Here is a 26,419-nt window from a genome sequence, read left to right as displayed (position 1 = left end):
CCAGTTAAATGAGCTGAAGTCCAAAATGAGATTTTAGGTAGACATACCTATAGGTACCAGATAGTAAATATTTGGGCAGCAAAACAACAAAACCGTCTTCTTTTAAGGTGGGTAGCCTATTAGCCTTGATATTTTCTTTGAAAAAAAAAATCCCTTATCTTGCATCATCTTTTTATTTATTTATTAGAGATGGGGTCTCACTCTGTTGCCCAGTTTGGAATCCGGTGGTGCAATCATGGTTCATTGCAGCCTCAACCTCCATGGCTCAAGCAATCCTCTCACCTTAGCCTCCCAAGTAGCTGGGACTACAGGCACGTGCCACCACTCTTGGCTAAATTTTTTTTTTTTTTTCTTGTAGAGATGAGGTCTCACTATGTTACCCATGCTGGTCTTGAACTCCTGGGCTTAAGTGATCCTCCTGCCTCGGCTTCCCAAAGTGCTGGGATTTACAGGCATGAGCCACCTCATCTAACCTATCATCTTTTAATTCAAGTGGTTTTTGCTTTAGATTTTGTAACTTGGGATATAATCTTCATACCATTCCCTGTTGTTAAGTGTTTCTTCCACTCTCCGAAAATATTTTTGTATTTTTCCTTTTTTAACTTTATTTTTAGGTTATAGATTAAACATATCATTGATGGAGAAAGAAAAATATCAACTTCTACTTTTTGCAGGGGGAGGGGTTGAGGTTAAATTATTTCTTCTTTGACCCGTATTCCTTATTTAAAATCTTAATAGCTATGATCTTTTTGTACCTATGGTAAACTCCCTGAATCAATTTCTGCTTTGAAATATTAAAAAGACGTTTTGTATTGTTGAGTCTTTAAACTGTTCTTTTTTTGCATCTGCTAGTAATATGACAGAATCATCTGTTATGTCCTAATTTTGAGAGCAGCCCTATTATTCAGACTTGTTTATGGCCTTAAAATTTAATTTTTTCTATTAAAAGATAATATGATTACCAAGTGACTTTTCAACAGTATAAGCTCTAGGTTGTGGTGTTCTCTGTCCTGCTTTTTTGATGCTATTCAGATTGAAAAAATAAACATTAGTGCCCCTTTTTTGTAGAAAAATTAATGGAACTTTATATATGAAAAATATTTGGGATTTTTTTCCCCAGAAAGTGAGTAAAAAATAGTAAGTTTATGCTTGTTTAGCAAGCCATTTCTAATGTTGAAAAGAAAGGAAATAGTCTCTAATTACCCCATCTATCAGTTTAATTAGAAATGTGTTAATGTTTTGTAAAGAAAAATTTGTGATTTTTATGCCTAGGTGATCAAAAATGTATGACCTTATAAATATAATACTCATGTAAAACACACATCCCGCATGTTTCTCTGACTGGTACTAGAACCTAGCCAAATGATTAATTCATGAGTACTTTCTGTTATGATCTGTATTATCCACCATTTGCCATTTTCTTTTTTCTTGTTGGTGTTTGTTGTCGTAGGTACCAGCAGACAGGTGTTAGGTGGCTGTGGGAATTGCACTGCCAGCAGGCAGGAGGAATTCTGGGAGATGAAATGGGATTGGGCAAGACCATCCAGATAATTGCCTTCTTGGCAGGTCTGAGCTACAGCAAGATCAGGACTCGTGGTTCAAATTACAGGCAAGTGCTCCTCTGCAGACTGTCAGTCTGTGGAGCTCAATTAATATTTCATCAGATGTATTGCTGTGGAGGAGGGTCTTGTGAATTATTGATGACATTTCAATTACAATATTCCTTTAATTCTTTTAGTGGGGGACATCAAAGGAAAAATTTTACGAGACAATGGAGCTGTAGGGCAGGAGAAATTAAACATGTAACACTTTTAATGAATTCCAGGCATTGATGCTTCATTTTGCAGATGAGCCCCACTAGATATTTTGGGTCAATACGATGTCTAAGGTTAGCTTCTACAAATGGATTGTTTACAAACTCAATTATGTTAATATCAATAGTTTACACAATATGGAATTTTAAATTAGACATAATACCTTTAGTTCCATTTATTAAATTTTACATTAAAATATTTGTTCTGGCAGGAGACCAGGTGAGCATTACAGTAAGTACAAAGTCTATTCATGGGGAGAGTTGGAGCTTTGAAGAAGCCATTCTCCCTAATTTCCTTTATAATGAGTGTGCATGATAGCATTTCTAGATAGCTTGCTCTCTCTTTTGTTTTTGAATGAAGTTACTTGTCTGATCCCTGTGCTTTCTGCCCTTCCCAATCTATGAACTTTATGTAATAAATTCTAAGGCCAAAACCTAAGCGACTACCTAAAATGGTAGAAAACTATGTTTAGATGTTAATCTTTATTCTCTTTAGAAATTTAAATAAACTATTAAGGCTTTTGTATTCCAGAAGAATAAGCATTTAATCTATTTGGTATAGTAGGACTGAAATACTTTATTTTGAAAGAAAGTACTATGAGCACTTCCATATTTAATCTGTAAAGTGACTTTGTAGAAATCAGTATTAGTAAAAATATTGGTAGGTAAATTATGTAGGATATTTCATCATATTGAACCCAGATAAGTCCAAGCTCCTTGTGTTTCAGTAGGCTTATGTAAAGAGTAAGAGCAAGGTAGTTGCTAGAGGGGTGTGCCCAGGAGACCTCAGACACTCCCTATATATGATTTGGAGATAACCTTTACAGTAGTGTCAGTGTGCCTGAAGTCAGCAACTTCTGAAAGTTCTTCCTACTCTCCAGCTCATCAGCAGCGAAATGCTTAGTAGAGAGCCAAATATGAACCATAAACTGAGTCAAGATCATGTTTCTTTAGTCTCCAGAGTTTAGTGTTTTATTTCTTACTCTTTCGTTAAGTTAGCAGATCAATACTTCTGTGAGGAGTGTTTGGAGTTTTAGAATATTTTAGAATGCCAGTTGCATTTATATAGATGCAGGAAGGGGAAGAAAACACTTGGAGATTTTTAAATGCTAAATGTTTTGTTGTTGTTGTTGTTACAAGGAAGTTATATTGAAGCAGGGGATTTTTTCAAATATGAGAATTCTATTACATTTTGCTTGGAAGCATGTGAAAACATTCCAGACCAAAGGAAAAGTTGAAGTTCCAAGTGGGCATTTAGTGTGGTCTTATCTATGACTGTTATTTTTTTAATATGCTTTTTCTGTTTCAAATAAAATGCTGTTTCAAATAAAATGCTTTTTCTGTTTCAAATAAGCTTTTCTGTTTCAAATAAGCTCTTTGGTTGGCTTGTTTTCTGCAACTCCGTTGGGTGTTTTTGGTAACTAGACTACCCCAAACTCCTCCAAATGGTTTCTAAGACTCTTTCTTTCCTTAAGTGGTTTCTGGGATTTTCTTATTTCCTATTTCTTTTCTTTGCTTCCCATCCACTTATGTGGAGTCTAATCCTCAGGTCCTAGGAAAACTAAAGTCATCCCTGCAGTGTAGTTTTGATCTAAAAATTAAAATATGCTTTCTTGGGTGGTGACAATCCTACTAAGAATGAAGTCAAGGCTAATAATGAACAGCAGCTGTAATCAATTTACTATCAATGCTCATATCCTCTTCTCTATAATGAAATAATGTGGCATATTGGACTACATCCCAGATTGTCTTTATTAAGATGGTATTGGTGGAAGTGGCTTGCGAGAATGTGGTGCTGCACCACAAACACCTGGGCTCCTCATGAGTGGAAGTTTACAGAGGAGTGTGGTCCCCTCCGCTCATATGTACCGGGGCGGACTGGACCACATCTTCCTAACAACTTTATAACACATCCTTCTCTGGAACCAAATGGACTTGGGAGTTCTCTATATTTATGTCTTACAGAAAAATAGCTCTTTAAGGTCAAATGAAGTTCTGTGTGAGCTGTTATTGCCTCATTGGCTATGTATATTTCCTGTGAACTCTTACAAACTATAGAGGGGCCCTAATTTGAGATGATTTTGGTGTTGTAATTTTAAGGACCATGAACATTGAAATGGGAACAGTGTCTCTGTAATACCAAGAAACTTCATGGTAAAAGAAGTTTGATTTGTTATTTTTTAAAAATGTGTGTTGTATCTGTGTTTCTAGAAGACAGAGAAGCATATTGCTTATGGTTAATAAACATCTGTACTGGTTGCTGTGTTCCCCTTCATAATGGATACGCCACCTTCTTTTCACTTTGCCATTCATATTATAATGATAGGCCCCTCAGTCTTATAATGAAAAGGAAATAAATTGACTTTTCAAACTCAGTTAATTTTTTAAAGTCTTGGATATCATTTTGTTAATTCCTGATGTTATTGAATTTAATAAACTTTCAAGGATAAATATTTTACTTTGTAGTTCCTGGTACGTTCTGGGTATGACTAGCAGATTTCCATCCTGCAGGTTGATATATTTGACCATGGAGCTATTGGCTTTCCCTAAATTTATTAGGTAATCAATGGTAATCAAAGATTAAAGGAATTGTAGTCTGTTTAGTAATTGATGCTAATCACTGTAGTACACTTAGCCATTACTCATGTTCGTCTCACTGGTATTAAGAGTTAGGAAAGGGTGGTTCCGTTGACGATGTGACCGTTAATGGAGTTGATTGTCCTGCTGTGGTCCAGCAACAGTCTAGGTCTGCTCCTAGATCTCAAATCAGTGTGAAAATCTCCAATTTTTTTCTACTGAAGGGGAAAATGGCAGAAATTAAAGGGCATCATGATAATGCCAAATAGATGTTCAGCCAGAAGAATATACTAGCCTTAAATAACAAAATGTGAGTCATCAATGTAGCAGTTTGCAGAAGGCACATTATAAAAGAGAAAAAAATACTGTATAACATGAAAAAACATATGCATATGTTTATGCTTATTTGAATGTGAGTTTGTTGTAAAAATATTTTAGACAGCTTTTGATTGGTTGTTTCCTAATCCCTGCTAAGTGCATATTGATGATAACTCTTTTATTCCTGTTGGAGGATAGAAAGAAGCTGGTGCATTTAATCCTTTTAGAAAGGCTTGCTGCCGTGGAAGGGGCCAGGCAGAGTCCCACTCTCCTCGGGGAGCTCGAGGGGCGCCTGGACAGGCCCTGCCTTGGTGAGGAGCATGGCTTAGAAACTCTGTAGGAAGAGTGTCAGAGTCTCTTGTAGCCTCTGGCTTCTTGTAGTCTGGCCCTTTCCACCCAGTTGAAGGGCAGGGACAGTGACTGTAGCTGGAGGCAGGGAGGGTTTCAAAGTGGACATAGGTATTTTGTCACGTTGGAGTATAAGGGTAGGCCTCATTTAAGTTAGGACTTGACCAAAATTTCATTGTTTTTCTGTAGAACTACAAATTATTTTTCAGTTGTGTAGTAGATGATTTTTAATATTTCAAGCACTGTATGATTTACTCTTTAGTTATTTGTAAAAATTGTATTTTGTTTGTTTGTTTGTTTGTTCTGAGACAGAGTCTCGCTCTTGTCGCCCAGGCTGGAGTGCAGTGGCGCAATCTCAGCTCACTGCAACCTCTGCCTCCCGGGTTCAAGTGATTCTCCTGCCTCAGCCTCCCAAGTAGCTGGGATTACAGACACTCACCACCATACCTGGCTAATTTTTATAGTTTAGGTAGAGATGGGGTTTCACCATGTTGGCCAGGCTGGTCTCAAACTCCTGACTTCAGGTGATCCACCTGCTTCAGCCTCCCAAAGTGTTGGGGTTACAGGTGTGAGCCACTGTACCTGGCCAAAAATTGTTTTAAGTTCAGGAATAATTTATTTCTGAGCTCTAGTAAGAAAACAAAAATCACTTATGATTCCCCAACTCTGAAATAATCTCTTTTAGCATGTTGATATATTTTCTTCCAATCTTAAAAAATGTTTTAATTTAATAAAGCCAGCATTCATTAATTGCTTGCTATTAGGTAGGCATTGAAATCATTTGAAGAAGAGATTATCTCTGCTCTCACAGAGTTTACGGAGGATCTCATACAATTACAGTAAAGGTGATTTGTGTTATGTCAGGGTTAATGTGGAGTGCACTAAGGAAGAGTCCTTAACTTGTTTACAGAGAAAGGGACAGGGAAGGCTTTGTCGAGGAAGCTAGAGATCTGAATGTTGAGTAGAAGGTAGCTGGAGGGGTAAGAGGGTAACCAGGACAAGGTGAAGGTCGATTGGAGGAAGGGAAGACGGTTCAGGCTGGTGGGCTGCTGGCCACAGGAGCAAGTGGTAGGATAATGGCAGTGAGAGGTAAGGCAGGAGAGATGAGCAGAGGTCAGTCTTGGTGGCCTCATAGGCCATGTCCAGGTGTTTAATCTCTGTTCCAACAGCAGTGGGCAGCCATTAGAGGCTTTGAAGTGAGGGGATGAGGAATTCAAATTTTACTGTTTGAAATAATCATCCTCGGAGATGGAGTAACCCAGATGAGAGAGGAGAGTGGCTGGAGCTGGCATAGCAACAGTGTAGATGGAGAAACATGGCGACTGAAAGGATTCAGGAGGTAAAAATGACGTGAACGCAGTGTAGTTTGCTCATGGTGGAGAGCAAGCAGGTCTGCTCAAGAATGAGGCCTAGGTTTCTGATTTGGGCACCTGGACAGTGGGAGACAATTCTTTCCATTGGTTTGGAAGCACGGGGACAGGGGACAGCCAGGTAGGGGAGGATGGTGTGTAGTGCTTTGGGGATATCGGCAGTGAGATATCTAGTGTGTGGTAGTTTGGAGTTTGGAAGAGTGATCTGGGCTGGAGACTTAGATTTGGCATTACCAGCATCTAGAATTGAAATGGTGAGGATTAGTGCGATAGAAGGGGTAGTGTATACAGTGGAGTAATATATGTGCATTTTGCTTCACACAGTCACCATCTTTGTGGGGCAGGAAAAGGGAGTGGAGGGGAGGAATGACAGTGTGCAGAGTGCAGTGACTCTGCTCCAGGTGGGTGAGAGGCAGGCGTGTGGCCCTGTGATGCCCTCAGTCAATCCCAGTTTTTAGTTGCCTCTTGTAGCATGAGCTGAGTGTTGGTGAAGAGGTTGCCATGGTTAGTTTTGACTTCTGCTTAATTTTCATCTTACGCGCTGAATGGCACCCAACCCCCAGCAAGACTGAAGGTAAATTGGCTACAGTAATGGGAGTGCCGCTTGTGGAGATACAAGCTCAAGAGCTTAGCTAAAGGGATTGGTCTCAAACAAGAAAAGGGACTCTTGTCCCATTGTCCCAGGAGGGCAGGAGGAGTGCAGATACAGACAGGGAATACAGTGTAGGATGTATCAGGATATTTGACTGCACCTAAGTGAAACCTGTCCTCAAATTGGGTTAAACATTCACAAATGTATGGTACACCTAGAAACCTACAGAGGGGGAGGCTGTGGACACAGCATGATCAGCAGCTCAGTGATGTCTTCAGGGACCCAGATACTTTAATTTTTGCCTAAGGCCAGGTCTCCTTGTAATCATTAGATCTCCTTTTCACTGTAACCCGGTGACCATTGGTCTGTACATGTAGCCAGAAAGACCAGGAGAGAAAAGTCTCTCCCAACCCAGAATGTAATTCTTCCTTACAAAGTTGATTAGTCTTGCCAGGCCAGCTTCATGGACTAGTGAGAGTTCAGGGGAGTACCATGCACTGACAGGTTATAGATGAGCCAGGATTCCTGCTCCTGAGCCAGGCAGTGGTCAGACTCCCATAAACTGTGTGTCTGCAGGAAGGAAGAAGGAGGGGCACCTGCAGAGATCTGATTCTTCAGGAAAAAGGGAGAGGGGAATGGATGTTGAGACAATGGCCACAACCAGTTTTTCTACCTATACCTATGTCTAAGGAAATTGGGGTGATTCCATAAATAATTTTAAAAAATTATGATGAACATTTTTCTAGTTTATTAACTTCTTCAAAATGATTTTAATAGTTATGTGATATTCCATCTTATTTAACAGAATCTTGTAGTATTTTGTATATGGTCCTGTTCTAAGCACTTTACAGATGTTAACTGATTTAATCTTCATAATAACCCTATAAGATCAATACTGTTATTATTCCCATTTGAAAATGAAAAACTGAGGTTCCCAGAGGTTAAATAGTGTGCCTGAGATCATACAATGTGTGCAGAGCTGGATTGAGATCCAGGTAGTGCCTCTAACCACTGGCCCATGCTTTGTTAAAGAAATGGGATAGTTATTCAGCTTTCCTCTTCTCCATGGACATAGGTAGCACCCACTTTTTCTGCAGTATAAAGAATGCTCCAGTGTGTATCCCAGTGTGTAAATGTTTGTATTGGGATTGCTGGGTCAATGCATGAGTGCTGTTAAGGCTCTTGATTTTGCTTCCCAGCTACCTGCCAACACAGCAGTGCCAGCTCGTACACTGTCGGTGTGGGCTTCCCAGGAGAGAACACTCTCCTCCTGGAAGAGGATGCTCTTCCAGGTGCTCCTCCATGGTGCTTTGGTGGTGTGGAGGAGCAGGCAGGGTGGTGTAGTGAGGACAGGCTGCAGTAAGTAAAGACTGGCTGCTAGGCAGCCCTCTGTCCCCTGATAGCCGTGTCACCTGGGCCATGCCAGCCTTCTGAGCCCCCATCAGTGGAGCATTTCTGGCCTGCTTGCTTCCTAGGGCAGTGAGATTGAAATTCTGTGGCTTGAAAACTCTTGGTAGACTATAAAGCTTCAGACAAATTTAAGATCCCATTATGTTCACTTAGGTTAAGATACACTGTATAAAAACTTCACTAATCTGTAGTAGAAGGGAAAAGAAGAGTATTTTTGTTAAATAATATTCGTTTGATTATCTTTTATGTTACTATAGGTGTTATATTTCTTAATATTTAGTGTTTTCTCTTAACACCTACATCCACTAATTGATGAATGGGATTATGGAGATTTTACTTACTGGGTTTTAACCTCAGTAATTTTTCTTAAAGAAAATATCGATAAATTTCCATAGTTAGCATTTTTTTTTGAACTAAGTTTTTTGTTTGTTGTTTTGGGGGATCTTTTGAGCAGTTGATGACTGTATATGCTCTTTCATGGTTGTTTTCTTCTTGGACGTTTGGATGCAGGTTTGAGGGGTTGGGTCCAACTGTAATTGTCTGTCCAACAACAGTGATGCATCAGTGGGTGAAGGAATTTCACACGTGGTGGCCTCCGTTCAGAGTGGCAATTCTACATGAAACCGGTTCCTATACCCACAAAAAGGTAACATAATATTTCAGTACCTTTTTGTTTTGTTTTAATGCCCTCCATTTTACATATTTGGTTTTTCTCTGATCCATGTGTTTCTCAAATGTATATTCCTGTGTTTTTTTTTCCTGCATTTAAAGTTATTTTATTATTATTGACTTACTTTAGAGCTCTGTGTTTTCAGAACAGTTATGAATATAGGTCTTATTGTTCTAACAGCCTGTGGTGGTGTTGTGACAATGTCTGTTGTCCAGTGAAATACGAATCATCTCAGACAGGGCAGAAGCCTGGCAGTGTGGGCTGGAGTCATAAGTCAGGTGGTTGCGTCCAGTAAGGAGAGACTTTGGGCGTTAGCGGCTTTAAACAGTTTTAGGAACGTGGATACAGAAGTAAAATAACAACTCTTAATTGGTAAATGCATTTGTTAGTATGCATTTAACCTTCCATTTTGAGAATTTCGCAAGTATTGTTGCTTTTTAGTTGTGTTTTGTTCCCTGAATCCTTAATCGTCATGTATTGACAGTTGTATTTCTTCACTTAGAGTTTGGTAATATCACAGTATCAAAAAGGAGCTTTGTCTGTGCTCCTGTGGGTAGCATAGATACGTTGTATTCTTCCTTTTTTCTTCTCATCTGTCTAACCATCCAGACTGTGAGCTCTGTTGAGTAGGGACTGTGTCTGATTCATTTTTGTATCCCAGGTGACCCATAAGCATTTGCTGAATAAATAATAATCACACAGTTTCACTGTGAATTTGCAGGTTACATTACTGGGGAGAAGCAGCAGTCTCTTAGGAGCTAGTTCTTTCTTTCCTGAGTCTTCTGAGCTCTTGAGTGAGTTCTCGGGGCCCAGGAAAGCAGTGCCGGCTGCAAGGGCTATGGAGTGTTTGCCTCACGGAGTCAGAGGCACGGGGACCAGGAAACTCCAGGATTCCTGTTGTGTTTGTGTTCATGGAAAAGCAAACTTTTGATAGAAGTGACTCAGAAAAATCTATGGTTTGGTAGCACAAATAAGGCGAGATGGAATTTTGCTTACACTGTTATTGTTAAAACCAACTGACTTTGCCCAGAATTTTAAGTGATAAATGGAAAATAAACTGGATAAGATAATTAATAAATTAGGGTAAATGCTGTGAGTTATAAAAAGTGATTTTTAGCAGTATGAAGATAATAGCAGTTTAGATTGTTGTCTAGTCAAACCTTAAATTGTTTGTCAAACCTTCAACTATCCTGTCACTACCCTTGTAAAACATTTGTGGTTCCTTTTTCATTTCTGTTATCTGTTAACATCTCTTAGTGTTTTGTGCTGCAAAATCCTGTAGCAGGACTCATTAGCTGATGTTTGTCTTAAAAAGGCAATTTAAAAAAATGTTATTCCTTTCATTTAGTTTTGGGGTAGTAAAGTGTGTGTATTGGACACCTTCACCTGGATCATGGCTTGACTCCAGTTCCTTTGTCACCATAGTTTGAAGAACTGCCTTCATGTAAACCACATACATGGACTCATTATGGAAATAGAATTGACAGTAAACTTGGTGAAATTTGCCTCCTTAACTTTGGAGGGCAAACTTTTAAGAAGAGATATTTCACTTTTGGTTGCAGTGGTTTTACCTTCTGAGGTTGTTTTACCTTCACAGACACATGCATACATATGGTTGTTAATAATTTTTTCAGTGTTTTACAGTTTACCAAGGACTCTAACTTGAAGATTCTTAATTAACTTTTGAGGAAAAACAGCATTACAGTTTCCTTGTGTTTTTACTCAAACTCTTAACTCTTCCTACTGTTCCTTTTCCATTATAAAGTATCTTAGATCACTAAAGATGTAAACTGTTAGGCAAAAGATCAAAAATATGTACTTTTATATGTATCAAACTATATTCTTAACTTAGAAGCCCTATATTTATTACTTTTTATTAATGTTAATATTGGCTTATTATTTGTGGTGATGACACGTTGGAAATATATTAATAGTTCCTTTCCATAGGCCTTACTATTGACATTTCTAAGATCATAACTTTGGTTTCTGGATTCAACTACTGAAGGGGTATTTGCTTCCTCTGCAACTTCGATCTTCTCTGTATGTGCAGATCTTTGTCACCACACATGCATACCTGCTGGCTTACACGTGTGTTAAATTATAATAGAGTCTATGTTTCTTATTCATATTTCAAAAATTCTGTTTATGGTGATTCGTCCTCTAACTCAGCGTCTAATGCCTGACTTCCTTATCAGCTGTGATTTCTTTTTGCAGCGGATGAGCTTTCTGTGCCCACCAGCTGTCCTGTCTAAATTTAATAATGGTACTCTGACACTGGGACATTCAATACTGGATGTATTAGGAACAGGGAAGAGAAGAGAATTTCTCTTTAGAAATATTTAAAAGAATAATAATGCCAGAATTGTTTTGCTTATCATTCAAGTAGATTATCTTTATTTTCCAAATGCTTTGTTGTAGCTGGTATGACACAAATTTTGAAAATTGGCCGGGCATGGTGGCTCACGCCTGTAATCCCAGCATTTTGGGAGGCTGAGGCGGGTGGATCACGAGGTCAGGGGTTTGAGACCAGCCGGGCCAACGTGGTGAAACCCTGTCTGTACTAAAAATACAAAAATTAGCTGAGTGTGGTGGCACATGCCTATAGTCCAGCTACTCGGGAGGTTGAGGCAGGAGAATCTCTTGAACCCTGGAGGCGGGGTTGCAGTGAGCCTGGACTGCGCCACTGCACTCTAGCCTGGGTGACAGAGTGAGACTCTGTCTCAAAAAAAAAAAAAAAATTGAAAATTTTTCATTTGGAAAAATATAAAATGGTCAATTTCTCAATTGAGCACATCTGTCATTCTTCTTCCCCAAGTTGCCCTTTAGCTTCCCACCTCTCTCACCCTTTGATCCTATGTTATCTTTGTTAATAGTCTCTGATTGGCAGCATAATTTAGAATTGTCAAATGTACACCCAGCAGCCATGCAAAAAAATATACAACTGATAGTTTCAACCAAATGATGAAATCTGATGAAGAAATTTTTAGCCTTCTGAATCTCTTTTAATGGTCACTTGAAATCTCATTTAATAAAAGTTCAAGATTTCCTTCTTCTGATTATATTTTGTGATCCTTTTTTCTAATATAGAGCAACTTTCATGTGAGTTGATATTTATTTGTTAAAACAACAATAAACACTGCATTTCAGGTATTTGATGTTGCTAGGGCTCAAAAAAAAAAAAAGGATGTTTTTAACTAACCTTAAAAAGCCAACTGTTTTCTTGGGGAAAGAAAATATAGTAAATGAAGAGATAATGAAAGAAGGCAGTCTTGTGATACCTATCCCATAACTCACAGTAGGTGGTGACATCTTTAGCACTGTCTTGTAAAGTTTATTTAATGATTAAGGATCCTTTTTTCAATTTATTGGAAGATACGTAATGATAAATTGCTTATGTTCTGAAACAGTTGTCTCTCTCCTACCTTTTTTTGCTATGTAGGCTCTAGTAGTTCTGTAACATCTTAGGTAATTTAAAGAGTTTTGTTTCGTTTTGATCAATTCATGACATGTAGATGCATAAGAGTGGGAAAAGCAACAAGAGCATGTAGTTTTAAGTGCATTAGTTTTGTGCTTACAAGACCAGGGTTTGAATCTTGGACGTGCTGTTTTATAACTTTGCAAGCTTGGGCAAATCACTTGCCTTTCTGAGCCTGATTTGATCACCTATAAAATGGGTAAGTTTTGGTAAACTTGTGAGGACTTTTTGGGCTAATATGTATGTATGAAGAGCTTAGTGTGGTCCCTAATAGGTAACATTTACTCAGGTAATTCTTGCTGTTGTTAGAAACAAAAAATATTTAGGCCTCTTCACCTCAGTAGTTGGGAAAAGAAAAGATGCCGAATGAGGCATTGCTGATTGACTCAGTATGTAGTCTAGAGAGAAGGTACACATCTACTTTATCAAAAATGTTCATGGTCATTCAACATCATCTTGACCTTTTATTCTGATGTTCAGATACATTTGGCCCCAAATGGAAACAGTGAAGTGCAGGGTGTGGTTAAAAAAGCAAATAATGGCCTGGTGCGGTAGCTCACGCCTGTAATCCCAGCACTTTGGGAGGCCGAGGCGGGCGGATCATGAGGTCGGAAGAACGAGATCATCCTGGCCACACGGTGAAACCCAGTCTCTACTAAAAATACAAAAAATTAGCCAGGCATGGTGGCAGGTGCCTTTAGTCCCAGCTACTCGGGAGGCTGAGGCAGGAGAATGGCGTGAACCCGGGAGGCGGAGCTTGCAATGAGCTAAGATCGCGCCACTGCACTCCAGCCTGGGCGACAGAGCGAGACTCTGTCTCAAAAAGAAAAAAAGCAAATAACACAAAAACTTGGCCATCTGATGAAACTCCCATCAACGTGTTCTTTAAAAGGGCCTGTTTTCTGAAACACTAGAGCAAAAAGACGTGGCTTTTAAAAAAGCTAGAAGGGAGTAAAAAACTTAAAAAAAAGAAAGAGGCCACGTTATTCCTTAAGCATCTGAAATATTTCAGACACATTCTGAGTACACAAATTATAATAGAATGCAAAGTGGTATCATTCCTATTAACTTTAGAGTCAGTGTATACACCTTATAGAAGACATGATAGATGCTGTGCTTGCTCTGCTTGTAAAATTGTGTTGCTGGAGCCCTTTTTTTTTCCTCATTGTCAGCACAAATCCTTGTTTATTAAAGATTTAGCTTGAAGGAAATTTTAATTAATTACAGGTGCAGTAAATCCTGCCTAGGAAGTGGCTGTACTGTGTTTCCTGTGAATGGCCTTCATGTGCCTGTGCTTCACTCCTCTCCCCGCCACCTGACAGTGTGATTTATGGCTGTTGTTTTCCACCAGTCCACTGTTTGCCCTCTAGGAGGGATTGGTCTCTTGAGCCTCCATAATAACAGCAGCACTTTCACAGACATCTTTTAATGACAACAGCACTGCATTCAGTAAGTCAAGCTAATTGCAGATGTACCCTATTAATTGCAAAAACTAGAGAGGTTACATATTTTACAAGCTTTTAATTTGAAACCGCCCGAGATGATTTGTCTTAAGTGTTTGGATAGAGACGTCCATAATATTCAACAATTCACCATTATTGAAACTCCAGTCTAGGCAGCTATAGAATTCTGCGATTGAATCAGGTGATAACAAATAGTCTTAGATGGGGTTTTGCCCAGTGGCTAAGTGGAGATTATATTTTCAATTGGGACATTTTGAACAATTTCTTGTTCATTTTACATAAGCATCTTTTTAATTCTGTTAATCATTAATACATCTTCCTGAACACAGGAAGTTTTGTATTTCTATAGCTAACATTTCTATACCTATAATAATATTTAGAATTTTCCAGATAAATTTCAATCCTTAAGCAAGCATAAGAAACTAAACATCATTCCAGTGGTATACATTTGGGAAGCTTGCTGTCTCATTTGGTAACTATGGGAAAGCTCCAGCTACGCTAGATGATGTCCAGAATTCATTTTGGCTTTGGCTTCTAAAGGTCGCAGGTCTGACCAGGTGAGGTGCTGGAGGTGGATGGTTTTTCTCTGGGCAGACTGCTTTCTTCACTGGCACCAGCAGCTGAGTGGGGCTGGTGGCGAGGGAGTCCTGAGGGAACCCGTACGTGTGTTTTTAAGGCTGTTGTGCACCCCAAGGTGTTTTTTGCTGTATTCTTGTGAGGTCAAAAGTCAGGAAATGGTTCTTTCAGGTGTGGCCTTCAGTATGGTATTGTGCAGGTGTTGAATTTTGTGAATGGGAAGATGGAAGATGAGTAGTCATAATAGTAATGAAAGTATGGCACACACCTGTCAAATTATTAATAGGTCCAGGCATTGTGCTTATTCTCTGCAGCAATTGTATTAACTCTTTGAATGTTACATGAATTACAATATATGAGAAGGCAATGTCTCTTTATTTTGTTCCTTCAGATTTTCTTAGCCTTTCTTGTACCCTTTTATACTCTGTTGAATTAAAACACATTTTAATCCTAGTTCTTTAAGAAGGTATAAAATTACCATTTTTTGAAGATGTTGAATTTTATAAAATTTGTATTAGATGATTGTGATTACATGAATTATATTAGGCTTCCTGATAGCTATTCTTGTATTCCTATGATAAACCTTTATTAGGTTAATATATTACTAGGTTTTATCTGTAAAATAGTGGATCTCTAGTTTAGAGTGTGTATGCACACTCGTAAGTGTGCTGTGTCAGTTTTGAAAACAGGGTTTACTAGCCTTGTAACAATGATTGGAGTCCATTCTTTTTCTGTATTTTGGAACAATTTCAGTAATAGGAGCTATTCCTACTTTACTCATAAAACCCCTTTGGGTCTGGTAGACTTTTGGTGAGAAGAGTATAACATCTTTTTCACATTGTTCAGTATTGGTTTGTTCTGTTGGTCTGATTTTTCTTGGGTCCATTTTTGCAATGAACTTTTTAGCTATCATATCTGTCAAAATGTTCAGATTTTGTGGCATGTGTATTGGTTAACACTTTTGTATTCTCTACATCTGTAATTGTGTTCCTTTGACATTTCTGATGCTGTGCATCTCAGTCTGTTCTTTTGGCTCACTTTTCAGAGGTATGTTTGGTTTAGTCTTTCCAAAGAGTTATTATTATTTTGCTTTATCAATTCTACCAGTTTTTTTAATACCCACTAATTTTTATCTTACTAATTCTCTCATTTTCCTTTTTTGGGAGGCTAAGTTGACTGCTCTCTTTGATTTCAGCTTTTCTTAATAGAGTGTTTGTAAAGAATGAATATTCTTTGTATAGTCTAAAGTGCTGCTGATCACTGTTAAAAGGAGCTCTGATGGTGATACTCAAATCCTTTGCATCCTCTTTGTAAATGTTTTATTTTCTTTGATCTGACTTTCTCTCAGAGAGGCTGTGGTCAGCTCTCTGGGTAGGCTGTGGGGTGTGTCATTTTGACAGCTCTAAGGGCCCTGCTTTTGTGTTTATTGCTGTGCGTTTTGGTAGGTAAAGGTTCATGGTTCTTTTTTCTTATTGTGGCATCCCCATTAAAATATAAAATATCCCTCTTTCTGTTCACTCCTTTTTGTTTCATATTTATATTGCTAATCCTGCCCTTTTTTGGTTTGCATTTCTTTGATATATCTTTGATAATTCCCATATCACAACTTTCAGTGCCAGTCTGGTTTGGGTCTCTTTTAAACAGAAGGCTAGGTTTTTGCCTTACCCAGTGGAATGTCTCCCTGTTAATAACTCATTGTCTTGTAGTGGGTTACTACGTTTAGTTTGAAACCTGGTATTTTGTTTTCTGTTTTCTATTGTCCTGATTTTTGCTATTTTCTATTATTTTCCCCTGTAATGGTTTGAGAGTTCTACATTCTATTTATTTTCTAGTATTTATGTGGAAGTAGCAACTGTTACTCAGTAATCAGCATAAAGTTTTGGCAAATGTATTTTAATATATTTTTCTCACATGGTTAAGAATTAAATATCTATTGCCTGTGTCCCATTCTACCATTGGACAGGGTGGAATTTTTAGTCCACTTTTATTTTCCCTTAATCTCACTCCAGCTTTTATGAAACTAAACAGGAATTACAGTAGCATATAAAAATACATACCTTTTAATATTTTAGATCCCTTCTTAACCGTTTCATTCATATTTAAGTGTTTAATATTTAGGCTTTGTTGTTATGCTTTAATGATTTATTTTAAATGGTATGTATATCACATATAATCTTCTTTTTAAACTTTTTATTTTATATTTTAGTAGGAGGTAGTGTAGCCTAGTATCAATAGTACTAGCTTTGGATTTGGCTGCCTTTCTCCATTTGAATTCTGACTCCACCACTTAGCAGCTGCATGACCTGGTACATTAGTTACCATCTCCAAGCCCCAGTTCCCTCATCTGTAAAATGGGGTTAGTGATGGCCCCTCTGTCCTTCCTTGGGGAGCTGCTGTGAGCATGGTCTGTGGTGAGAATGTGGTGCAGAAGCATTGCTGTCTTTCCTTCTTCAGGGCATGGCATCTGTGCATGCCTTCCTCTTTGTCCATGACTGCGCCACTCCACTGTCTGGGTACAGTGCACTGTAGCTAGCTAATCTCTTGGTGACTGATCTTCCAAGTCCTTGCCTATCTGAAGCTGGAATTTGTTTATTTTCTTCATCAAGCATGACTGCCAGTTTGGATTGATGTAGAATCCATGGTCACCACTTTTCCTTCTTAGAATTACGTAAAGATTTTCCTCTTTGCCTTTGGACATTTTTAGTGTTGCAGAAAAGATGTCTGATGCAGGCAGTCTTTTTCCTCTGAAGGGAATATTTTCTTTTTCTGTTTTGTTCTGACTAGAATCTATGACATTTTCTCCTTATTTTTAAAACTACTTTTCTCTTTTGAGTCAGGTTCTTGCGCCGTTGTCTAGCCTGGAATGCAGTGGTGAGATCATAGCTCACTGTAGACTCTTAACTCCTGAGCTCAAGGGATCTTCTTGCCTGAGCCTGCTGAGTAGCTGGCACTGCAGCTGTGCACCACCATGCACTGCTAATTTTTTTTATGTTTTGTAGAGATGGGGTCTTGCTTTGTTGTTCAGGCTGGTCTTGAACTCCTGGCCTCAAGCGATCCTCCTCCCTCAGCCTCCCAAAGTGCTGAGATTACAGGCCTAAGCCACTTTGCCTGGCTGTTTTTATTTATTTTTGGAATTCCGACATCTAGTAAGATATGTCTACAGATACGTCTTTTTCTTAGTGTCTCTTCCTGACACTCTGGGAGATGTTTTGTTCTGTAGATTTAAATCTCGGCTCCATTTATGGAGATTGTTTTCTATCATTTTATTTATTTATTTTTTTTTTGAGACAGAGTCTGACTGTCACCCAGGCTGGAGTGCAGTGGTGCCATCACTGCTCACTGCAGCCTTCACCTCCTGGGCTCAAGGGATCCTCCCACCTCAGCTTCCTGAGTAGATGGGACTACAGGTGCTTGGCACCACATCCAGCTAACTTTTTAAATTTTTTTTTTGAGATAGGCTTTCACCATGTTGCCTAGGCTGGTCTCGAACTCCTGGGCTCAAGCAATCCACCCACCTCAGCCTCCCAAAGTGCTGGGATTACAGGTGTGAGCCACTGTACCTGGCTTTTTTTCTATCATTTTAAAATCATTGCTTTTATATCCTTTTCACTCTGTCCTGGAATTCTTGTTATACATTGTTAGAGATCCTAGATTTGTCTGCCTTGTCTCTTTGGATTTTCTCTTATTTTCTTGCTTTTGTTTTAAATTAATATATTTTCCATCCACATTGTTGTTTTGACAAGAAGGGATACAAAGGATGTTTTGAAAAAATAAAAATAAAAATTTAATATATGTATATATTTTTATATATATATGTATTATAACTTTGTCATCTTTTTGAGAGTCTCCTTCCCCAGTGATGGCTGTATTAGTCAGCGTTTACTACTTGCCAGGTTAACAGGTACACTTCCAGTGCTGATAATGTCTGTGATTGTGCATGTTATGTTTGTATTTGTGCATTTTTATAAAGTACTTTAGATTGTGTCATGATTGAAAGGGTGTCACTTCTTATTTAAAACTGACTTTACCATTTTATTATGGTCTCAGGAGAAACTAATTCGAGATGTTGCTCATTGTCATGGAATTTTGATCACATCTTACTCCTACATTCGATTGATGCAGGATGACATTAGCAGGTATGACTGGCACTATGTGATCTTGGATGAAGGACACAAAATTCGAAATCCAAATGCTGCTGTCACCCTTGCTTGCAAACAGGTATGACCTCTTTTAACGAGGGAGATTTCCAGATGGAGAAGAATATTTAATTCAGAATAAACTGTCTGCTTTTAGTGACACATTTATTGAATCTTTCCTTGTGCCAACTGCACAAGGAATTTAAAATGTGCGTTTTCCTTAATGCAGAACACTCTTTATTTTTGCCCTTAATCATGTCTTTAATTCTGATTGTTCATGTTATTTAATGTCTCTTGTAGGGGCCAGTTGTTAGACTGTAACCAAACCCAACTCTAATCTATAGTATTCAGCTTCAACAATAAGAAAAAATTCTTTCTCATTTTTTCATCTGAATGTAATTAAGGATTTGTAATTGCATAAAATGTGTATGTTTTGGAGAGTACCAAAATGATGCAAGAATAATGAGTAAATGTGTAAATAATTTGCAGAGGAGCGTTTTGGGGTAGGAATGGCAATTGCTGAAAGGTAAATTTAATAAAAAGGTGCTTCCTTTCCTCAAATAGTTTCGCACCCCTCATCGGATCATTCTGTCTGGCTCACCGATGCAAAATAACCTCCGAGAGCTGTGGTCGCTCTTTGACTTCATCTTCCCGGGAAAGTTAGGCACGTTGCCTGTGTTTATGGAGCAGTTCTCCGTCCCCATCACTATGGGGGGATATTCAAATGCTTCCTCAGTACAGGTAATGTATTAGGACGATAATACTTTTGGCATTTTAATATTTAAAGTGCTCCTATTAAATACTATAATTTGTAGCCAAGTCATTCAGAATGTGAGAAAGATGGCCAGGCTTATAAATTGTTATCTGGTAAAAAAAAAAAAAAAATCACAAAATTATCTTTGCTTGATAATATTTTTTCACTTAAAACATCATGAAAAATATTCACAGAGAGGAAAGCCCTAGAATAAAATATCTCTTTGTTTAATGGAAATTAAACAGCTTCGGCATTGTTCCTGGGATGTTTAAAACGATGTCACATGTGGTCAGAAGAGCAGTTAGAAATTATGAAACAAGGACAAATTAGTTTGGAACAGCATGTAATTTAGTTCTGCAAATTGGGGTAGTACATCTTATAAAGTAGTGGTGAAACTTAGAAAAGGGGACACTAGGAGGATTGTACTGTTCAGGGATGATTTAATGAGACATGCCCCTTAACCTGATTCTGGAAATGTAGGCCATGGAGGGTGAGGGCATTCTTGATTAGGGCAACAGTGTGGATGCAGCCACCATATGTGGCAGGGCGCAGTGAAGAGACCCACTTGACTGGATTGGAGATGCTTGTGGGGGCATAGCTAAAAAGCTGTGGATGCCAGAACTGTGAGGCCTTGAAAGGGAAGCAGTGGCACTCAGGGAGGGCTGGGTTACTGAAAGTGTCTGAGCAGGACTCTGGAGGATGCTGGTTCTCAGGGGTTCCTCAGGCTACAGGGTAGTCACAAGAGGGAGGCTGGTACCGAGTGACTTGCAGGAACCACTGGGGTGAGGGCCATGAGGACCTGGACCTGATCTTGGGTGGTGGTCTGAGAAAGATGGTGGGGCAGGAGACTCAGGTGGCATTTTTAGGCAGAACAAACAAGGTTTGGAGGCTGACAGGATCAAGGAGATGGAGTAGGGGCTAAGCTTGCTTTGAATGATTGACTGACTCCTGAGGTTTCAGGCCCGGGTGCCTGATGGAATGAGGTGGTCACAGGCAGAAATGCCAGGAGGTGAAGTTAGCCATAGGATGGTTTGTGGCCTGTAGGGCAGGCTGCAGCCTGGGTGGGAGGCAGGGTTTCTGTGCAGCCCTTCTTGGGTGGGCCTGTGCCTACCAGGTCATGGCTGAGCCAGGGATGAGACCTTCCACCAAAAGGGAAGCTCTTGTATTTTGGAGTATTTAATTAGAAAAAGAATTTTAGACCTTTAAGATTAAAAGACTGTCAAAAACAATTTTAATATCTGTTACATTTTGAGATTGAATGATTTTCAGTTAACTTTTGTAAGGAGTCTCTTCTTTCTCTGAATCTCCCGTTATACCATTCTTTTTAAAAAAAAAAACAAATTTATTTTGAAATAATTTCGAACTTAACAAAAAGTTGCAAGAATTTTAAAAGAACAAACAAACAAGAAAACCCTCTTAACACTTCACCCAGATTCACTGATTGTTAGCATTTTGCAAACATTTTGCCACATTGACTTTACCATTCCTCCCCTCCCTCTCCCACACCTCTTTCCATGTAGATTCACAGCTGAGGTTACTGTTTTCTAACCATCTGAGGGCAGGTTGCAGATCTGATGCCCCTTTCTCCAAATCCTTCAGTGTGTATTTCCAAGAACAAGGATCGCCTCTTACATAGCCAGTGTAAGCAACAAAATCAGAAGGAAGTTTAACATTGATAGGAGTCTGTTATCTAGTCTATAATCACTCATATTTTGTCAGTTGTTCCAGTAGTTTCCGTGTCTCTAGTCTCCTTTAATCTGGGACTGTTTCTTTGCCCTTCATTACCTTGACATTTGTAAAGACTATAGGCCTGTTAGTTTGTAGAATGTACCTCAGTTTGGGTTTGCCTTACATTTCTTTATGATTGGATTCAGGTTATACATTTTGGCCAGGAATATCTCAGAAGTGATGTGTCTTCCTCAGTGCATGGTATCTGGAGGAACATGCTGTCTGTTTGTTCCACTATGGGTGATGTTAACTCTGATTACTTTAAGGTGGTGTTGGCCAGATCTAAACACTGTGAGGTTATCACTTCTCTTTTGGCATTAATAAGTCATTTATAGAAAAATGATTTGAGAACATGTCATTATGATCTGTTTTTTTCCTTGAAGTTCTTGTTTCAGGAATTTGTGTACTTATCTTTCTCCCCTTCCTAGCGGGTGAGATCTTTGGAAGCAGAGTATTGGTTGTATTTGCTCCTTTTTGTTTGAGACCATGTTGCCTTGCATTATTGAATTCTAAGAAGATAGTCTGTGTGCCGGTATTTATTCTGTCATGCTGGTGCTAAAATGATGGCAGGGGCTGGAAACCAGAACCTTCCCATGAAGGTATTTCCAGTCCAGTAGGGGTGGGCACAGGGGAAAATGGCAAATAAACCTGGTCCCAGTACAGGGCAGTGAGGACTGTGATCAGGGGAGATGCCCAGTGTCAGAGCTTATGGGGCTCAGAAAGGCTTCCTGGAGAAGGGATGACTCACCTGGGGCCTGAAAGGTGAGGAAGGTGAGGGGGAGCATGTCAGCAGCCCAAATATAGACTGCTGCTGGGGTTGGTGTGCTCAGCTGGGGCAGGGCATGTGAGAACTGAGAAGAGCCTGCAGGGATGCCTAGTTGACCCTCTTTATTCCACACGCAAGGTTTTTGATTCTCAGCATTCTGGTGACTCGCCTAAGGTCACTGTGCTCAGGAAGAGGCAGAGCTCTGCCTTGTCAGAATGGGAAGGAGCATGGGTGTGCTCAGCAAGTTGTCTGTTTTCCACAGCATTGGGATGTGAGCATTGGTAGAGAAATCTAGCTGGATCTCCACCTTGTGTTTTTATGAATAGAGAAACAGACTGGGAGCCAGTTGGGAGTGAAACAGAAGATCATCTCCATGGGGTGGCATGCAGGAGAGAGCAGGAGCCACAGCCCGGCCGTTCCCCAGCCTAGCCCTGGTTTAGTTGACCAGCACCTCCAACCAGCATGCTCGCTCTTCTGCAGAAGTGGGTGTGGGTGGAGGGAGGATGTGGGGGCAGTTTTCTTTACAGACTGTACATTCGTGCTTCCTCGGGGGAACTATGTTTTTAAATTCTGAAATTTCATCATCTCTGCATCAGAAATCATAATATGTACCTCATCATCATCTTCAAGGTGATTTTCATCAGTCTGAATGATATATTTAAGGAGTTATGTATAACTAAAAGTCATTGATTAGTTGAGCTTCTTTTTTATGTATTATTCAAAGTAAAGCCTATTTTAATATTTACGCACATGCATTCACACAACAGATACACACACATACATATATGTGCATGAGTGAGGTATTTTTAGCGTTAAGAACATTTTTTAACAAGTTAATTTTTTAACTTTTTTTCTCTGTGTGTGTGGTCAAGCTCTTTTTTATTATCATTCATTTTACAGCTGACTTCCTTAAATTTAAACTTTGGTTGGAATTTTTTCAATGAAATAATAATTTACTAAGTTGTTAAGCCTATTTAGATTTTTTTTTGAAGTGGCAATAATTTATTGACTACTTTGCCTGTAAGTGAATTGCAGAGGGAGTGGTTTTCTGGGCTGTGGGGCTTTTTTTTTTTTTTTTTTTTGCGTATATTTAGTACTCATCTCATGTGGCCGTGCTCCATTACAGAACCATATGCTGCATTTTAGGGCAGAGTGACCTTTCGTTTCTGGGATCAGAGGGCTCTTGTTGAACTTACTCTTGTAAGTCTCCAGTGGGCAGTAATCTCTGCTTATTGGCTGGCTGCTCCATCACTGCAGCTTTTCCCCAGAGTTAGCTTTTGATCTTCAGCTTTGCAGAGTTCCTTTGTAGCTTTTGGAGAATACAAGATCATAAACAGAGATTTGTACAAAAGCAGTTTTTCCCCTAGGGCTGGTGGTCAAGAACGCAGTAAGTCTCTACTTTAGGGTTTAACTGTATAGTAATAATTAAAGGAAAGTGTACAAGAGAAATAAGGCACAGAATTATCAGTTTTTCTTTTGTTGTACATTTTGGTTAATGAGATAATTTTTTTAACTGATAATATTATGAAAGCTACCACCCCTTGGAGTATATGGAACTTACGCTAGCTTTTTCAAACCATTTTGCAATCATTTCTCACTGACTTTATACAGCTGTTGGTTATTCTTTTTTTTTTTAAGGAATGGAAGCAATTGAGAGGTAGGAACAAATGTGTTCCTTAAACATATACAGTAATGTTCCCTTCTCTGCTCTTATTAAAGGTCAAAACTGCTTACAAGTGTGCATGTGTCTTACGAGATACCATAAATCCATACCTACTGCGGAGAATGAAGTCAGATGTCAAGATGAGCCTTTCTTTGCCAGATAAAAATGAACAGGTCTGTAAATCCAGGAGTTAACAAAGCATTCCTAAAGCACAAGTGTGTCTTTCCCTTCACTCTGATTCTCCTCTGCAGGTGAGAGAGTCTGGTAAGGTATGATCCTGGAACTGTGGGCAGGCTAGGCCTGCTGTGGCGTCTGCCCTCAGTGGATTCTTCTCTAGTCCGCAGGCTTTGACCTCCCTCTTACTGACACATGGATTCCTATAGCTACTCTTTTAAACATCTCCATTCTCCTTAAGCCCCTAATTCATTCATGCTACAAATTGTATTAGGTGCCAACCATATGCCTGTCATGATCCTAGGCTCTGAGATATAGCAGTGAACAAAGCAAGTTTAGTTCTCATGGGGACTCACATTTATTCTTGAGGGAGGGTGTCACAAAAAGGTATAGAAGATGTCAGGTGGTGGCAGCATTAAGTGTGGAGACAAATGAAGCAGGGTTGAAGGATAAGCTTGAGAATGCTGAGGGCAAGGATTTGGGGAAGTGGGCCGTTTATAAGGGTTGGTCAGAGAAGACCTTTGATGAACTGACACCTGAGCAGAGGCCTAAAGAAGGCGAAGGAGCAAGTCATATAGGTTTTGAAGGCAGAGCATTGCAGATGGTGGGCTGTGGCAGTGCTTTGGGGCCTCCATAGACAGCAAGGAGGTCAGTGTGGTCAGGTCTGGGAGCAAGGAGGAGGGTAGAAGAGGAGGAGCTAGCTGGGAAGACTGGGGAGGCTGGCACAGACAGGTGCATGAACAGAAGTGAAGGCCTGGGCATCAGAAGGTGAGTAGGGTGACCTGGAAAGGACCCAGTGTGTTTGGCCACTAGGAAGTCATGAGTGATGCCTCAGTGGCATCAACAGAGGTGCCCGTGAGGCTTCTCTGGGTGCAGGCTTCAGGAATGACTGGAGGTGAGGAAGTGGAGGTGGGGATTGTACCTTATTTTCTCAGGGATGCCCCCATCTTCCACTTGGAGGCTAACGGGTGAGGCACTGTACTGAGGAGAATGAGTGGGTCTTCAGATACAGTGCAGAGGTTGAAGGGTTGCCCTCCATCCTGTACAGGAACCTCTTCCTCTGGGAATAAAGGAAAATGAGGTGGATGCAGAAGTAGAGACATGTTAGGGGGTGAAAACCAGGGAATCATGCCTGATCCTGGTAGGTTCAGGTTTGATTTTCATTTTGTTTTTATTTGTCTGATTGTTTTTAAGTAGAAGTTGAGACAGAGGTGCGGGTGGCTTGGGTGGTGAGGAGCACGGGCACAGTTGCTCTGGGCTTGTGGAAGATGCTGGGCGGGCATGCATAGAGGACCCTCTGGAGCAGGACAGGCCATGGCAGGATGCTGCCATGTAGGAGCTTTTCTCCAGCAGCACCGGCACTGACTATAGGCCTGCAGAAGACTGACAGTTGAGTTGACCTACCTTTGGAAGTTTACAGGGAAGATGCGGGGGGTTGAAAGGGGTCCAGATAGGTGGCAGAGGGGTGGCTAAATGAGCATCCATGGGAATGTAACTGGTGATGGTCGACTTCGCGAAGGAGGGAGGGTTGAGAGGTGAAGGGTCACAGAGCACGATGGCATGGAGTGGTTGGTGCAATGGGCTGGGAGGGTAAGGGTTGCCGTCCAAGGCAAGTCTGGTAACTCATGGGCCTGCACTTAGAGCTCCAGGAGAGGGAGAGCTCCAGGTGAGGTTGTGGTCTTTGGTCAGGTCTGCCGAGTAGAGCATGGCATGGGTCATGGGAGGTGGGATGGTTTGAGCACTTGGAGGCTAACATGGAGGATGGTCTGTGCACCTGGGCCCTGAACTTGCCCGTGAGCAGGAAGCCAGTCTTTGGGGACTGTGGGATGGGCCCTGGAGGTAGACAAGTGACAGAGATGGAGGGGCTGGTGAGCATGGTATGGTGAGAAGTATTGTCACCCTTTGTTGTTTTAATATTAATAATAGGGATATCATTAAAATCGCATGCATTGTGCTCTTTTGATCGGGAAGTTTTGTTGATATCTTAATTATTTCTGTTAATTTTTTTTGAAATTATAGTTTCCTTGTTTTTCCCCTCCGTAGGTCTTATTTTGCCGTCTTACAGATGAGCAGCATAAAGTCTACCAAAATTTCGTTGATTCCAAAGAAGTTTACAGGATTCTCAATGGAGAGATGCAGGTCAGCTAAAAAATAGAAGCTGGAGAAATGAATTGTGGACCAAGAGAAGTGAGGGAGGAAAAGAAACTAGGATCTACATTGTGCCAGGCTTTTCACGTACTGTCATCTCACTTCACTTGGGTGCAGTCCCGCATGGTAGTTGTGCAGTCAGCCTATGGCCTGGAGCCGTAAGGTGCAGAGGAGTTAGGTAACTGGTGGAAGGTGGAAAGTTGCAGAGCTGTGCGCTGTGGATCTGAACCCAGACGCAAATGCAGCTGCGAGCTGTGCAGTTACTGTTACTTCCGAGGGTTACCTGGTAGGTGGGCAGGTGTCAGGTACATAGCTGCATTTTCCCAGATATTATGACCAGAATTATATATCTTGTGGAGAGGATCATGAGGATTCATAACTTTCATCAGCTTCCTAAAGGAGCCCCATTCCCCAATAAATGTTTATGAACCATTGCCA

The 26,419-nt window shown here is 40.0% G+C and overlaps 1 protein-coding gene across 6 annotated transcripts in view; it reads left to right on the top strand.

Annotated features, from left to right (window-relative positions):
• LOC100442808 (chimeric ERCC6-PGBD3 protein) overlaps positions 1–26,419 on the top strand; it is an 84,154-nt gene that overhangs the window by 38,130 nt on the left and 19,605 nt on the right. For 3 of the 6 annotated variants that reach the window (XM_063727562.1, XM_054522318.2, XM_063727563.1), the window contains exons 7-12: positions 1,451–1,609; positions 8,939–9,074; positions 18,735–18,830; positions 19,313–19,489; positions 23,716–23,832; positions 25,877–25,972. In XM_063727562.1, coding sequence (XP_063583632.1) covers positions 1,451–1,609; positions 8,939–9,074; positions 18,735–18,830; positions 19,313–19,489; positions 23,716–23,832; positions 25,877–25,972 — 781 coding nt within the window. Of the gene's footprint in view, positions 1–1,450; positions 1,610–8,938; positions 9,075–18,659; positions 18,831–19,312; positions 19,490–23,715; positions 23,833–25,876; positions 25,973–26,419 lie in introns of all 6 variants that reach the window. The other 3 variants (XM_024253937.3, XM_024253936.3, XM_054522317.2) reach the window with 1 other exon arrangement.

Source organism: Pongo abelii, chromosome 8, assembly GCF_028885655.2.
Source record: "Pongo abelii isolate AG06213 chromosome 8, NHGRI_mPonAbe1-v2.0_pri, whole genome shotgun sequence".
NCBI lineage: Eukaryota > Metazoa > Chordata > Mammalia > Primates > Hominidae > Pongo > Pongo abelii.
This window is presented reverse-complemented; position numbering and strand designations above follow the sequence as displayed.